The sequence below is a fragment of the Pelodiscus sinensis genome, chromosome 1 (assembly GCF_049634645.1).
Source record: "Pelodiscus sinensis isolate JC-2024 chromosome 1, ASM4963464v1, whole genome shotgun sequence".
NCBI lineage: Eukaryota > Metazoa > Chordata > Testudines > Trionychidae > Pelodiscus > Pelodiscus sinensis.
Genome location: NC_134711.1, coordinates 183,639,752 through 183,655,243, shown reverse-complemented (window position 1 = coordinate 183,655,243; position 15,492 = coordinate 183,639,752). Strand labels below are relative to the sequence as shown.

Genomic DNA, 15,492 nt, shown 5'->3' with positions numbered 1-15,492 from the left:
TAATTATAGGGATGTAAAATCTCATTTAATTGGCTAGCTGGTTAAACATATTGTTTAAGTTGGAGGGGGGCTCCACACTGGCTGGAGCAGACCCCCAACCATCACAGGGCTACTCCCTAACCCTAAACGATATCATATGATTATGATTTACTTCTATCTTCAAAATAATACTGAAAAGGAAAACGTGATCTTGGAATAAAACAGTTGATATAAAAAGTAAACATTCAGATACTATGGTGATAGGAACACTACCTACAATAAAATAGGGATGGTAGCATGCACCTGTTAACACAATTAATCGATAAGCCCAGGCTCAATGTTTAATCCTAGCAGTTACACACATCCCTCCCCGCAGAGGGGCAGGTGGGAGCCAGTACTTGCGGGGAGCCGGCTTTTAAGCCAACTCTTTGCATGTGCTGGCTCCCACAGAACCTCCTTCATTCCCTCCCCCGCCTCCCACAGAGGTAAAAGCGTGGGAAGGCAGGTAGGATCCGCTCCTGTGAAGTCGCCTATCTGCCTATGCAGCTATCTCTGATAGAGAGGGAACAGTGCAGGGCGTGGGAGATGTGATAGGCAGGGAGTGGGAGAGGTGATAGGCCAGCTTTCAAGCGGGCTCCCATGGATCCTCATGCCCTCTGCACTACTGCCTATCAAAGAAAATTTACAAAAATATTATAAAAATAAATGTTTGTTAATATCCCTATTATTAAACACATATGCCCCAATCTTTAAAACATGCATATAACTTTACATATACGAGTATCTGTATGACTACCGCTTTTATTAAAGTGTTTTAAGAAATATATCCTATGTCTATCAGTGTTCCTTTGAATGCCTGCACAACTTTTTCAATAAATCCCTAATCACCAGTGCAACCTGACCTTTACTATTACGGTTAGGCACAATAGGGCATACTGGTTGCAAGTCTTTTTACTACCAACTTATCAGTATTTTTTGAGAATAAACAAACAACTTTTCAAAACAAATGCAGCCAGTTTGCACTAGTGCTTCCACTGTTCCTTATTGGACCAATATGAGTTCTACATCAAATGCAAACAGGGGCGGCCTGTCCATATAGGCGAACGAGGTGGTCGCCTAGGGTGCCAAGATAAATGGGGCGCCAAATGGTGGCGCAATATCACTGAGGGGTTTTGGAGGAGGGGGAGCAGATTGCATGGTTCGCCTAGGGCGCCAGTTGCTGGCAGCTAGTGTAGGGCCGCCCCTGAATGCAAGGAAGATTTCTGCAAATGATCCATGTAGACAAGCTATAGTACAGTATGGAAAGAAGAAACATGATCAGAAAAAACTGCAAATCATCTCAGTCACAAAGTTCTACGTTGTCTTTTATGGAAACACTTAGGATCTATACTTACCAAGTAGACAGCAGCTATCTCATTTCCAAAATAAAAAAATAAAATGCATTTTTGTAATCAAGTAGGATCCCAATACTGCCAAATCTTATATACACAAGTAACTCTTGTGAATATTCCACTGAAATCACTGGATGGTAGACAATGCTTGCATGACTCATGTTTGCCAGATTAACTTTTAGCAAGTGGTCTATACAAGCATTTTACTTTGTATATTACATTTGAAGCAGCTGAAAGTCGAACACGGTTTTTTTCAATTACATATACATTATTCACTAATACCATTACCAGTAAATTACCTCATTCCTTGCTATCTGATTGATATACCTGGTCATACAATTTTGTATTTTGATAAACTATAAACCATTACTCAGACAAAACTTCCACCAATTTCAGTAAGTTTTGCCAGAATTAGAAATGCACAATGACTTGAAGATACTTAGGAACAGTTACATGATTTATTGCATAAGTAATCTTTAAAGGGGCACATGTCAACTAAAAAATTTATATTGTGATTTTTTTATCCTGTCACGGTCACAAATAAAACTGAGTATTAATATAATACATCGGGCCAAAGGTTACTTTTCTCTTAATTAGTGCACTATGTGGATAATCAGTTTGACACAGGTTTGTCACTTGGCCCAATTTAGTGTATCAGCCCGATGAGACGTGAGAAAATCTTTTGTAAAATATTATAAAACCATAAAGAAGCATCACAGAAGTGCACAGCAATAGTACTAGAAGCGTTTATTTCATTTTCAGAAAATTGACTAGTTTCACTCGAGGCTGTCCCCCTTGAAGAAAAACATGTATGCACTGTTTAAGCATTTTCATTTACCTGATTTACACTGTAGCTGTGTATCAAGGGCCCCAGACAGTACTTCCTCTATTTTCTGAACTATCTGATCATTCTGAAGACGCCCAGCACCCGTAACTGTGTCATCTGAAGTGTTTGCTTGCTCAGCTGGGATTGTTTCACCATTCTGCTGGCCTTCTACCTTTCCACTAACCGAGAAAAATATTAATAAAATTCAAGTAATGTTGGTATTTATTTTTAAAAGGTAACTTATTTACATGTCTTACAACTAAACCACAAAGAATATTTTAGCCTCCTAAAAAGGCCTCACATTGTAGTAAAATATTCATTTTTTTTGGGTCTTTTTGTTTTTACTTACTGTGTTCTTAGATAAAATTGTTAGCAACTATGTGAAAGGAAGGAAAATATTTTCTCACTGGTCTCCCCCCCCCCCGGTCTTTTCGTACCAACAGACATTTAATTTCTCTCTTCCCCGCCCCCCAGGTCTCACACTAAGTAAATACATAAAACACGACCCGCCACGCACTCGCCTTTCAGACTGAAAACACACCAGTGAGCACCTGTTGGGAGCCGCATGAACACGCTGGAAATTTAGCTCCCCGCCACCCCGCACACGCGCTTGTTATTGTCACGGCAAGACGGGCTCGCCCCGGCGGGACAGCGGCCTGGTTCCACCACAAACCGGATGTCGCCGCTGAGCGCCGGGCCAGGCCTTGAGTGTTCGAGTGGCCCGCAACGGCCGCCCCTCCCCCTCCTAACTGCCCCCTCGCTAGCCCCTCCCGCCCCCTATCTCCCCCCCCCCGCCCCGCAGCTGCCCCACAGACACCTCTCCCCGCCCCCCCCCCCCCGACTCTGCTCGCCCTGAGCTCCGGCCCCAACTCCGCCTCCCGCGCGGCCCCGCGCCAGCTCGTTACCCGCCCAGCTGCTGCTGCTGTTCCTGCTCCTCCTGGATCTCCCGGAACTTGCTGACCACAAAGGACCGAAAGATCTGTTCGATGTTAGTCGCCATGACAGCCCCACGGCTCGGCTCCCCCGAGTCCCCCTCCATCCGCACCGCGGGTCCGCCACTACCCCACAATGCACCACCGCAAGAAGCCACTGGCCGGCCCCCGCGCCGACGCGTTCCCTTTATGCCCTCCCGTCATTGGCTGCCCTCTGTGGAACCAGAGGCATGACGGGACGTCAGTCAGCCGCTCTGCCCACACGGGGAACCATAGAGTGCAGCCTCTCTCGGGGGGGGCCGCGGACGTTCCCCTCCCCCCGCAGGCCTAGGGAGGAGGATGGGCCCCGGCAGCCATGTTGCTACCCCGAGACCCCCCCCCCTCCCCCTACACACACACCCCCGCACAGGGCGCTGCGCACCGCCCTCCCCCCACACGATGAAAGGCGGCCCCCGCCCTCACCCCACCGCCAGGCCAGTCCATGGGGCTGGGCACGGGCTGCCCGGGCTTCGCTCTCCCCTGTAGGCGCCCCGCGGGGCTCGCCGGCCCGGCGCCACTCACCTCCGCGCGGGCCGGAGATCCGAGGCCATGAGCGCCTGGAGCCCGAGACTGTCGCTGTCGCCTGGGGCCGAGCCTGGGCCCTCCGCAGCCAGCGGGAGCTTTGCCATGGGGCTCCGCGTCAGTGCTGCTGCGCCAGACACAGGCGGCGGGTCACCGCTGCAGCCGGGGGTGCGGCGCGGCTCCGTGCGCCGAGGGCTGCACACACAGACTGTAAAGTCACGCACAGGGCAGCGCGTGTTTACAGCGAGACCATGTGAGGCAAACCCCCGCTCCTGGGAAGCCTGGAGCTGGCCTGCCCCTGCAGGTTTGTCGGGGTGGGGACCGAAATCCAAGCTAAATTCAGATAAATAAATTACTCCCCAACAGAAAGTCAGTCTTGGCGTGGGCTCTGCGAGTCAGACGATGGCTGATTTGGGAAATACTTCGCTAGAACAGCACTAGAAATGGATCGTCTGCTCTTACTCCAGCTGCGGTTGTGGCACCCTGGATATTATCCCCCAAACCGCTGTTCCACTGATGCAGCCTTACCCCTTTCATTGTTATTTGTTCTGTGAGAGAAACTATACAAATTGTGTAATAATATTCAGTTGTGATGATGCTCTATTCTTGGGTGAGAAAGTTAAATTTCCAAAACAACCAGTAATCCTGCAGCACCTTGGAGACTAACAAAAATAAAGTTATAGTATGATCTTTCATGGCCAAAATCCACTTCTTCAAATGAGCAGAGTAGAGTGAACATGGCTACCTCCCACAGACTGTTAAATTTTCAAATATACTTTCAAATAGAATTTTCCCAAAATAATGGGAAAATTAATTTACAAAATATATATGCCTTTAAGACAGACTACAAGTGTGACAGTTTCTGGAAAGCTGTTTTATGCTAATTTGACAGCAAAACAATTGTTACTGAGATTTTATTTATAGTCTTTTGGACAAATTCAAGACTAATTTGTTGCCCCCATCTACTTTTGGTAACAGTATAGTAATATGAGCAAACATATTAGTGCCAACTGAAAAAACAATAATGATTATGTCCACAGTAGATTGAAGAGTTACAAAAGGATCTCCTAAAACTGTGTGACTGAGCAACAAAAATGTCAGATTAAATTCAAATGTTGATAAAAACATGTTGGAAACCATAATTCCAACCATACATGCAAAATGATGGGGTCTAAATTGGCTGTTACCACTCAAAAAAGAGATCTTAGAGTCATCGTGGATTGTTCTCTGAAAATGTTTGCTGTGTGTAGTGGCAGTCAAGCTAATAGAAAGATAGAAAATATCACAATGTCACTATATAAATTACCCACACCTTTAATACCGCACGCAGTAGATATATGAATGGTTAACCGTTGCCCTTATGGGGCCATGAGCCAGCAGTAGTTCCCACTCTGGAACCAGAAGACCCTGGGACCAGGTCCCAGAGCCTCCTGTCCGTCACTGGTTGCAGTAGTCCAAGTCCTGAGGCTGGGAGCCTGCCAGCAGCAGGACTGGGGCTGGGAGCCTGCTTAGCAAGTTAACCAGTTAAAGGTTAATTTAATCTGATGTTTAACTGGTTAACTGATTAATCGGGTTTTACATCCCTGGCATGCATTTTGGTCACTCCATCCTAAAAAAAATATATAACTGGAAAAAGGGTAGAGAAGGGTGACAAAAATGATTAAGAGTATGATATAACTTTTATTTCATGAGGAGCTATTAAAAAGACTGGGACTCTTCATCTTGTAAAAAAGGCAGTTATTGGGGAGTATGATACAGGTCTATAAAATCATCAATGCTCTGGAGAAAGTGAATATGGAAGTGTTATTTAGCTCTTAACATAAGAATCAAAGGAAAACCAATACAATTAATAGGCCACGGTTTTGAAATAAAAGGAAATACTTAATACATCTCAAAGTCAACCTGTGGAACTCATTGCAAGGGGATATTGTGATGACCAAAACTATAACTGGATTAAAAAAATACTAAAAGTTTAAGTAGGCTAGGTCCATTAATGGCTAAAAGCCAAGTTGTTCACTGATACAACGTCATGCTATAAGTGTCCCTAAGCCTTCGTCTCCAGGGCTACGTCTACACTGGCATGATTTTCCGGAAATGCTTTTAACGGAAAAGTTTTCAGTTAAAAGCATTTTCGGAAAAGCGCATCTAGATTGGCAGGACACTTTTCCGCAAAAGCACTTTTTGCGGAAAAGCGTCCGTGGCCAATCTAGATGCACTTTTCTGCAAAAAAGCCCGATCACCATTTTCGCGATCGGGGCTTTTTTGCGGAAAACAAATCTCTGCTGTCTACACTGGCCCTTTTGCGCAAAAGTTTTTTGGAAAAAGACTTTTGCCCGAACGGGAGCAGCATAGTATTTCCGCAAAAGCACTGACAATCTTACATGAGATCGTCAGTGCTTTTGCGGAAATTCAAGCGGCCAGTGTAGATAGCTGGCAAGTTTTTCCGCAAAAGAAGATGATGTTGCGGAAAACCTTGCCAGTCTAGAGACAGCCCAGATGTTTGGACTGCACAACGGGATATATCAATGGACAATTGTTATGTGCTGTTCATCCCCTTTGAAGAATCTGGCATTGACCACTGTAAGAAGACAGGATACTGGCATAGATAGACCTTTGATCTAACCCTGTGTGGCCATTCTTATGCTATTGGATCTTTTAGTTGATTGCATATAACCACATTGTAATCAAAAGGTCTGCATTATACTATACTAGATCTATTCAGTTTTTAATAATTATATAGCACTGATAATTCCTGATGTAGGCACCTTTTATAAATAAGAATTAAAGCATTGGATACACTGACTATCACAAATTTTACAGGAATGAAAGGATTACAAAGAAAAGTAAATAATGTTTGCTACTCATTGATGTGAAAAATTGCCAGAGTGAATAATTTAAAATGTAATTTCAATCTTCACTCACATAGACCTTGACTAGACTAAAAAAAAGTTTTCTTTTTTCAATTGAGTTAGCACAAAGTGGTTTAGCTCAACTGAAAACTGGGCTTAAAACCAATACTAGACAGAATGTAACAATCTAGATCAGTGGTGAAATTTTCAGCTGAACTGAACTAGTTTAATTGAGCAAACTCAAATTCTAGTTCACACAAAACCATTGTGATTATATATAGGCCAATTACTGTTAACCAGTTAAGAATCCAATTCTGTGATGCTGTGTCTACATTGTGTCAAGTATCAGAGGGGTAGCCGTGTTAGTCTGAATCTGCAAAAGCGACGAGGAGTCCTGTGGCACCTTATAGACTAACTGAAGTGTAGGAGCATAAGCTTTCGTGGGCAAAGACCCACTTCGTCAGATGCATGCATCTGACGAAGTGGGTCTTTGCCCACGAAAGCTTATGCTCCTACACTTCAGTTAGTCTATAAGGTGCCACAGGACTCCTTGTCGCTTTTGTGTCTACATTGGCACCCTTTTCCGGAAAAGGGATGTTAATGAGACCAGTCGGAATTGCAAATGCCGCGGGGGATTTAAATATCCCCCGCGGCATTTGCATGAACATGGCTGCCGCTTTTTTCCGGCTCGGGGTTTTGCCGGAGAAAAGCGCCAGTCTAGACGGGATCTTGCAGAAAATAAGGCCTTTTCCGGAAGATCCCTTATTCCTACTTTCAAGTACTTTCAAGTAGGAATAAGGGATCTTCTGGAAAAGGGCTTATTTTCCGCAAGATCCCGTCTAGACTGGCGCTTTTCTCCGGCAAAACCCCGAGCCGGAAAAAAGCAGCAGCCATGTTCATGCAAATGCCGCGGGGGATATTTAAATCCCCCGCGGCATTTGCAATTCCGATGGTCTCATTAGCATCTCTTTTCCGGAAAGGGGTGCCAATGTAGACACAGCCTGATTGTGCTCTGGAGTAACTTTTCTCTCCATAGGTCCATTGAAATCAACGGTACTACTTACAAGAAAAAAGCTACTGCAGATCTTGATTGTGGGATTATTTGTTAGACCAACAATTCTTTGAGATGCATATTTGTAAAAAGTATTTAATAAACTGGTATTTTATATTGGTACTCAATTTTAAAAGATTTGATACAACATGATACCTTGCCTTCTCAGGGCATTCAGTTTTTATGCATGCACAACTCCCATGTGCATTCAGAGGAATTATATATTTCTATCAAGATATGAGCAACTATATTACAACTCTTGGAAAGCAAAGTGTAAAAGCTGATTGAAAATACGTCAAGATGAATAACATGTTTGCTCAGTGGTGCTGGAATAATTTTTATAATGGAGGTGCTGTAGGTAGAATTGGGTTGGTTATTAATACTTAAAGCTATGGGTGTCCAAGCATCTCCAGTTCCAGCACCTATACCTTTGTGTCATTGTAATGCTACATTAAACATGCTACAGTACCCACACAATAAGTAAGGCACTATGTTTCTTCATAATTAAAGCTGATATATACAATATGTATGAAGTATTGATTGCTTGTTATTTAATACTTTAATACTATAATATCTACAAAGAGCATTTGCCCTAGTAAAATAGTAAACTACTAATCTTTCTAGGGTATTATTAAATATTAACCCATTAACTGTTGGTATTACATTATGCTATATTTCCTCCATTATATCATAGAATCAAATAAGATATGGAAATGATCTATTAGCTGTAGTCCCTAACCTTTCACTTCAAAATTATTTGTTGTACATTTTTTGGTGTTAGTTCTGTCTAGTTTTAAATGTAGCAAGGATGGGGCTCAACTGCTTCTGTTGGGAGATTATTTCACAGTCTATTAGACTCCCACCCGGATAATGCAATCAGGTAAGTAAACACACTTCTACTTTTATGAAGAGCCCCATTGCAGTCAATAGGACACCCCATAAACACACCCATCCTGTCCAGAGCTCATTGCAGTTTCAAGGTCTGCATGTGCTAAAGAGCCTGCTGTAAATAAATGACTGTAAAATCCCTAGCTTCATGCAAAGATAGACTGTAAACTCTCAGTAGCATCCCTTTTCCGTTTTTTATTTCTTATTTCCTTGATTTATTAGTATAAAAGCTTTTTTTGGTCTGGTTACAATCCCTCACATTCATTGCTTTTTCTCTTACGCTTAAAGGGTTAATTAAGAACAAGAGTTGGCTGCTACGGCTAGAGAATTCTGGGAACTCGAGTTCTGTCGTCTGCTGCAAAAGGTTTAGTTTGGCGGGCGGACGTGCTCTGCTCTCGTTTCAGTAAGTGTTTCGTTCATTCTTCAGAAATGTCTTCTATCTAACGCATGTGGTGTATGGATGCTAGCGGAGTTGTACATGTGTAGGTTTTGCAGTGAAATATTTTAAAGAAACAATGTTTTCCGAGACAAATTTAAAAGAGGAGACTTATTCTGAGATCTCAGAGGTGGTATGGTGGCCATGTGCTTCGACTATGCTGTTTGATCGTCCTTAAAATGGCTTTTCATATGCATTGTTGTAGAGACAGCATTTTGAATGTCAAACCATGTTCACTGTGTTTTTGAGAGTCTTCCATTTCAAATTAATTACTTGCATGAGTGAGATGTGCAAGATTTGTTCCTATATCGCTATAACAAACTCGTGTGGGTGCCTTTAATTTAAAAATTGTGGCTGTAGCATTTTAATTATTATAAGTGCATTTTTTGCTTCCTCTGCTACTCGTTTCATTATTTATAAGGGCGAAATAATGTTTATGTTGTCTTACATAAAATTTAAAATAGTTGTTCTTAATGTTGTTCAAAATTGCTTCTCAGAAACCAGAAATGTATTTTTCCCCCATTCATTATGCACACTTACCGGCTTGTTATTCTAGTATTATAAATGCTACTCTCTTTTTTGGTTTTAAACAAGAAGGGAAATATTTGCTTGTTTAAAAATGAATATTAAACTTTTGATCTGTCTTAGTTTGGTCTTTAACCTACTTTTTATTCTTTTACCTCAATCTGCAAATTTTGTGGAGTACCAATATTGGTATTGTCTTAAATTCTTTAAATTCAGCTACAGAAGCTTGAAATTAATGCTTACATTTGCTGATATTTGTTATCTGTTTTTAAGTATGCAGGAAGGAAACTGCTATTTTTCTTTCCTTTATTCGTGTCTGGGCCTTATTCTGTAGTCTTTACTGAGGTCTGGGTCCTGAAAGCATTCTCAACTCTCACTGACTGTAATTAGCATTACAGGTATTCAGTACCTCTTGGGATGAGGCCACCAAAACTCACATTGATTTTTAGTACTGTTTTTTCAGAGTCTCCTCCTTAAATTATGATGCAGAATATGGCTTCAGGTGACTACCTGTACTTTACAAAGAATTTTGAGGCTAGGTATAACTGTTAATGACAGATTGATCTGAGTTCCCTTTGAAAAGCCAATTCTTTTTTGCCCTGTGGGAATCATTTTTTCTCATGTGTTGCTTCAGCCCTGTCACCTTTCTCTTCATTTTGCTCAGAAAGCCCTAGACTGGAACTAAGGAGATCTGGGTTCTGTTTCCAACTCTGAGACTGGCCTGCACAGTGACATGTTAGTTTTTGGTGCCTCATTTTCCCCCTTCAGAAAATGGGGATCATGAAATTGCCCTCCTTTATAAAAGTGCTTTGAGGTCTAGAGCTGAAAAAAGCCCCAGGTAAGAGGTAGGTGTCAGTAGTCACCTGATCCCCATTGCTCTTCACATGAAGTTTAAACTCTGTGGCCTTGTTTCCAAGATACAGGGCTTCAGCCTAACTTTTCATAGGTTTCTAAATTAACATCCATATTTAGATACCTAATTAAGTGCTCTGATTTTTTTTTTTCCAGAGGAGTTTGACATCCAGAAACTCTCGGTGCAGTTTGATAGAAGCTGTGAGTGCTCAGTGCTTTGAAAATAAGGCTATTTATGTAGATCCCCTTGTTTCAGTGAGACTGTTTGTGTGTGTAAAATTAAACATATGCAATCGTGTATGTATGTGAATGGCTGAACTTCTGTCAAGGTATTCTCAACTCAGATTTTGTTGAAAGTGGAAAAACAATGTGTTTTTTAAAATTACGTACCTACTTAGTACATTTTTGCGATTTGGTTTTTTTTGCATCTCAAACAACCAGTAATGCAGGACATGCAGGCCTGACATCACTGTATGCAAGAACCGAATATAATTTTTTTTTAAAAGATAGTGATATTGTCTCAAAAGGACTGTTGATTACAAATCATGTTTTGCCCACCTGAGAGGCCATTCATATTAAAATTGCATAGATCTTCATACAGTTATTGTCTGTCCCTCTTGTATTCTTCAATAAGCAAAGAAGTTGTTAATGACATTAACATCATTGTTAGGCTTCAAAATAAACAAGCAGTTTATATTTCCCTGAGCTGTTTTTTCGGAATGGCTGCAGAGGCAAGCTGACATCACTGCATCAGTTAAACATTTTTAAGATTGTCTTCAGAACCTTTGCATTAGAAGAAGATGGCAGCCACTCCAAAGAAGTACCATGGATCCAGTCCAGTTCAACTTTTGAATATTTAGTCACATAAAGATGCCTCTAGTGATAGCCCTTTTACCAGAGATTAGGAAGTGATGCCAGGCTGTAGGTTACTTGTCTAACCCTACCTGTCTGTGACTTGACGGCCTGACCATATATTGTTGAGGAGTCAAGAAAAGGAAAGGTGCTAGGCCCTGCTTTTCTCTCTCAGATTCTCTGTCTAATGGGACTTCACTGTTCTTTGACCTTGCTGAAAGGTCTGTGGATTCCTTACTCAGCCCCACCTGCATGAAGGGGTAGAGAGGTGAGTAGGTTGCCACCTCTCCTTGCTGCCTTTCATCTTCCACCTGTGTTCCTCTCAGATTCATACATCTAACAGGGGGTGAGTTGTCTCTGCTATACCCTAATACTCATTGTTCTGGCCTTGCAGTAGTATGTGGAGGAATAGTCTTCTGGCTTCTGCCATCCGTTACTTGCCTTATGGAAAGGCCTAGGTGTGCTTGTCTGCAACCCTTTCATCTCCTTCTTTTAAAAATGCTGAAGAATAGTTGTCTTTACTACAATAACATGTAAAAGTTTTGTGATAATTATATTACTTGTGTCCAAGGATACGTCTACACAGCAGGGCTAAAGCCGAAATAAGCTACACAACTTGAGCTACGTCAATTGTGTTGCTTAAGTTGAAATAGCTTATTTCAGCTTTTGGCACTGTCTGCACAGCAGGAAAGAGCACTCTTCCGACTTCCCTTACTCCTCATAAAATGCGAGTTACAGGATTCGGAATAAGAAGTCCTCCAGTTCGACATTGTTTTGACCTTGCTGAATAACATCAGTTATTCCAAAATAACACTGCTGTGTAGAAGTGCCCCAAGACTCCTTTGGCCTTGTTCCTCATTACACCGTCATGGAATGTAGGTTCTCTCTCAGTAACATAGTCTTTGCTGATCAAACCATCCTTACAGTTCAAGTCCCACCCACACTGGGAGTGGCCCAGATAGTTGCCCCAGGGATGGAGCAGTGGAGTTAAGGTGGCTTACTCCTGCCCTGGCCCTGCATCACTCCTGAAAGCAGCTGGTATGTACAGCAGTGGCTCTTGCACTCCTGGGGACAAATATTGGCACTGTTCTAATGACAGAAAGACAGTTTCTTGGGAATTTCTCTTTTTATAATGGAAATTCCTAGATGGCATTGAGCCAGCATGGTGACTCTCTTCTTTCTCCTGGCTTCCTGGTGAGGGGCATGGTTAGCAGTAGGGGGATGGGGTGGAAAAAGGACTGAACAATATTGATTAGGGATGTAAAAAGCATTTTATTTTGTAAACATGAAACTGTTCACATTTTCAGTGGTTACACATTTACATGCCTGGGTGGGAGGAGGTTCCACAGGGAGCCAGCTTTTAAGCATGCTCCCTGTGTGTACCGGCTCCTGTGTGCCCCCTGCGCTGCTGCCTCTGTATTAGAGGCAGCAGCATGGAGGGGCAGGCAACTCCCCAGGAGCCAGTGCTTGCAGGAAGCTTGCTTAAAAGCCGGCTCCCGCCAGTTTCCCACACCTCCCTTCACCTCTGATCAGAGGCACTTGTGGTGGGGGGGAGGGATTGCATGTAACTATGAAGGTTAACCAATGAGCCCAGGCTCACCAGTTAACCATTTAACTGTATATATTATCACATCCCTAATACAGACTGTTAGTGTATTACTGACAAGGCTTTTGAGTTAAATTGTTAGGTCTCACTATGGCTCCACTGGACTATTTCAGCATATTCCAGTATTACCAAGGGATAAAGGACACCTTAGCCAAACCTTTCTTCATAGAAATCCCTCCACTCTAGATACCATGTGTGAGGAAAGATGTCAGGTACTTGCTATGCCGCTTATGAATTTCCCCCTACACCAGTGATTCTCAAAGTGCGGTCCGCAGATCACTAGTGGTTCAGGGCTTGAGCTAATCCCCCCCCCCCCACACACACACACACACTTCTCTGTAGCAGGGAGCATGCCAGCACTCTAGCCTCTTGTCTGCCAACCCCTGACCCCACCAGGCCTGCTCAAAAGAGACAGAGAGCAGAGCCATGCTGTGTTTCTTGCCTCCCTCCTGCCTAGCTCAGCTGGGAGAATGGCGGCACAATTAAGGGCTTTCCCTGTGGGAGTGAGTGAATGCAAAGAGAGATCAGAACAAGCATCTCTGTGCTGCGTTTCTTGCCTCATTCCCACCAGCATAATGACAGCCTCCTTCCAGACCCTGCACTGCTGCCCAAGGTCCCAGGCCCCTCCGAGGCCCTGCACTCCCTCCTCCTACACCCCTCTCCAGGCCAGAATTCTCTCCTGCACCCATACCCCTCCCAGACTCTGCACCCCAAACTCGTGTCCCAAGTCATAACCCAAATCCCTGCACCCCTATTCCAGGTTAGACTCCCCTCCCAGTCCCTGGACCCCTCCTGATCCCACTCTGTTGCCCCAGGGCACAATCCCCTTCTTCACCCAAACTTCCTCCCAGATCCCACACTACAATACCTTACCCAAGTTCCTTTGTGCACCCAGCCTCCATCCCAGACCCCTGCACTTCCTCCATTAATAATGGAAGAGTGCAGCTCTTGGTCACTTCCCAAATTCTTGGAGTGACCCCCATCAAAAATTATTGCCCATCCCTGCTCTGCGTCCTCTCCCTTGGCTAGACATTCTTCCCCAAGCTCCCTCCTGTACCTGCCCTTGCTCCTGCACCTCCCCTCTGGCCAGACACCTATCCCCACCCTGCTCCTGCATCCACCATTGCTTTTGCACCCTCCCTCTATGCCACACACTGTACCCGCCCTTGCTCTTGCTCCCTCCCCACTGGCCAGACACCCTAACTCCCAGCCTGCTTCTGCACTGTACCTGTCACCCAGACCTCGCATCTTGCACCCTATCTCCCGCCCAGATCTTGCACCCCATCCCATTTGCTGGCAGCCCTGTCCCGCACGCTGAACCCCTCATTTTTCTCCACCACAGAGCCTAAGGGTGTCCACAAAATCCATTAACTCTGGAACCCCAGAAAAGTAAATCTGGTCTATGGGAAGCTCTGAACCTCAGTCTTTCCTGTCCCTTCCCCTCGCCATGTGGGACTGGAGCACCACATGAATGAGGTTTCTTAGTTGGGGGCCTCATCAGTGAGGGTTGAGAGTTTTTGAAGGAGGTTTTTTTGCTTCTCTCTTGTGTGATCCCCAACTGGTTTTTCTGTGGAGAAAACATTGAAACCTTTCGTGTTGGACATAAATTAATGTTTTACTATATTTAAAATGAAGTTAGTTTATCAAACATGAGAAAGTTAAAAAGCTTAATCTCTTTAATAATTTAAATTAAACCATTCTCCCTAGCTGCACTAGCAGAATGTCCGGGGTGTAATTATGTAATTAATGGTGAGTTTCCATTAGCAACTGATGGTCTGTGGAAAGGTATGCATTGAGCCAAGTAGTCCATGGGCCAAAAAGTTTGAGAACCACTGCCCTACACAGTGGGAATCATCAGAAGCCAAAACTATGCATCCGCTATGCCCTGAAAGTGCTGCAAAGGGAACCCAGTGGCGTAAAAAATCTGGACTGAGATTTTTATTGACTCAAATGTGAATCCATAATTGTTACGGATTATTTATCTCATTGGTGCAGTGTAGTCAATAGGGCAGTGGCCTGGGGGGCTATGCATCAATTTAGCTGGAGGGTCTCTTTCTCTTCTCATTGTGTATCTGGCTACTGAATATTCCTTCTCTCAGATCAGCATCCCTGTCCTGGTTTCAGCCTCTGTATCAAATACTAATGGAGTGACTTTTGCAGAATAAATCTTTAAAGCGTGTATTTCAGTCTTTGTGGGTCTTGTGAACCTTGGTCTTAAAGTCTGTGTTGTTCTGCTATGAGAATCTATCCGCTGGAATGGGAACAAGCTTATTGGATATAACTCAGTTAGGAATAAGAGATAACTGTCTAATATATTATTTTCTCTAGATATGTTTTAAAAAACTTCCTGCATCCTGCAGGAAAAGTTTTCATCCTGTCACCCCTCCACGCGGCAGCGCCGCACAGCTGGGGACCCTGCATGGCATTTCCCTGGGTTCTGGGGAAAAGTTGCTTGGAACCCACAGTCAGCTGAGGAGTCTCCAACTGACCCTGGGCTCTGCATGGCATTTCAAATCAGCAGCACAACATGGAACCCAGGGACAGCGGGGGATTCTGAGTCCCCCGCTAACCCAGCGCTTCTTAAGGGCGCTTCCTTCATGAGAGCAAAACTAGGCAGTTACTATGTGGAGAGAAAGTAGCAGTGTTTTTGAGTCAGGCTTTCAAGAAGCAAACTGAGTATATTTCTCATAACATTTGGGTATGATGTACATGCCCTGTCCTTCTGATTGAAAGTCTTCCATCAG

At 43.7% G+C, this 15,492-nt stretch overlaps 2 protein-coding genes across 9 annotated transcripts in view; one reads left to right on the top strand and one right to left on the bottom strand.

Moving 5' to 3' along the window:
• The window catches only part of SON (SON DNA and RNA binding protein), a 60,130-nt gene extending 56,709 nt beyond the window's left edge, over positions 1-3,421 (bottom strand). For 3 of the 6 annotated variants that reach the window (XR_012897999.1, XR_012898001.1, XR_012898000.1), the window contains exons 1-2: positions 3,102-3,420; positions 2,209-2,375 (exon numbers count right to left, since the gene is read on the bottom strand). Coding sequence is in view for 3 of the 6 variants with exons in the window: in XM_075911125.1 (XP_075767240.1) it covers positions 2,209-2,375; positions 3,102-3,235 (301 nt within the window). In the remaining 3 variants the exon portion in view is untranslated. Of the gene's footprint in view, positions 1-2,208; positions 2,376-3,101 lie in introns of all 6 variants that reach the window. The other 3 variants (XM_075911125.1, XM_075911127.1, XM_075911105.1) reach the window with 2 other exon arrangements.
• Positions 3,422-3,673: 252 nt separating this feature from the next.
• LOC102460115 (trifunctional purine biosynthetic protein adenosine-3) overlaps positions 3,674-15,492 on the top strand; it is a 56,320-nt gene continuing 44,501 nt past the window's right edge. Inside the window, exons 1-2 of one of the 3 annotated variants that reach the window (XM_075911201.1) lie at positions 3,674-3,993; positions 8,766-8,880. In XM_075911201.1, the coding sequence (XP_075767316.1) occupies positions 3,717-3,993; positions 8,766-8,880 (392 nt within the window). In that variant the 5' untranslated portion in view covers positions 3,674-3,716. Of the gene's footprint in view, positions 3,994-8,765; positions 8,881-8,940; positions 8,960-10,446; positions 10,492-15,492 lie in introns of those variants that run through there. The other 2 variants (XM_006126027.4, XM_075911210.1) reach the window with 2 other exon arrangements.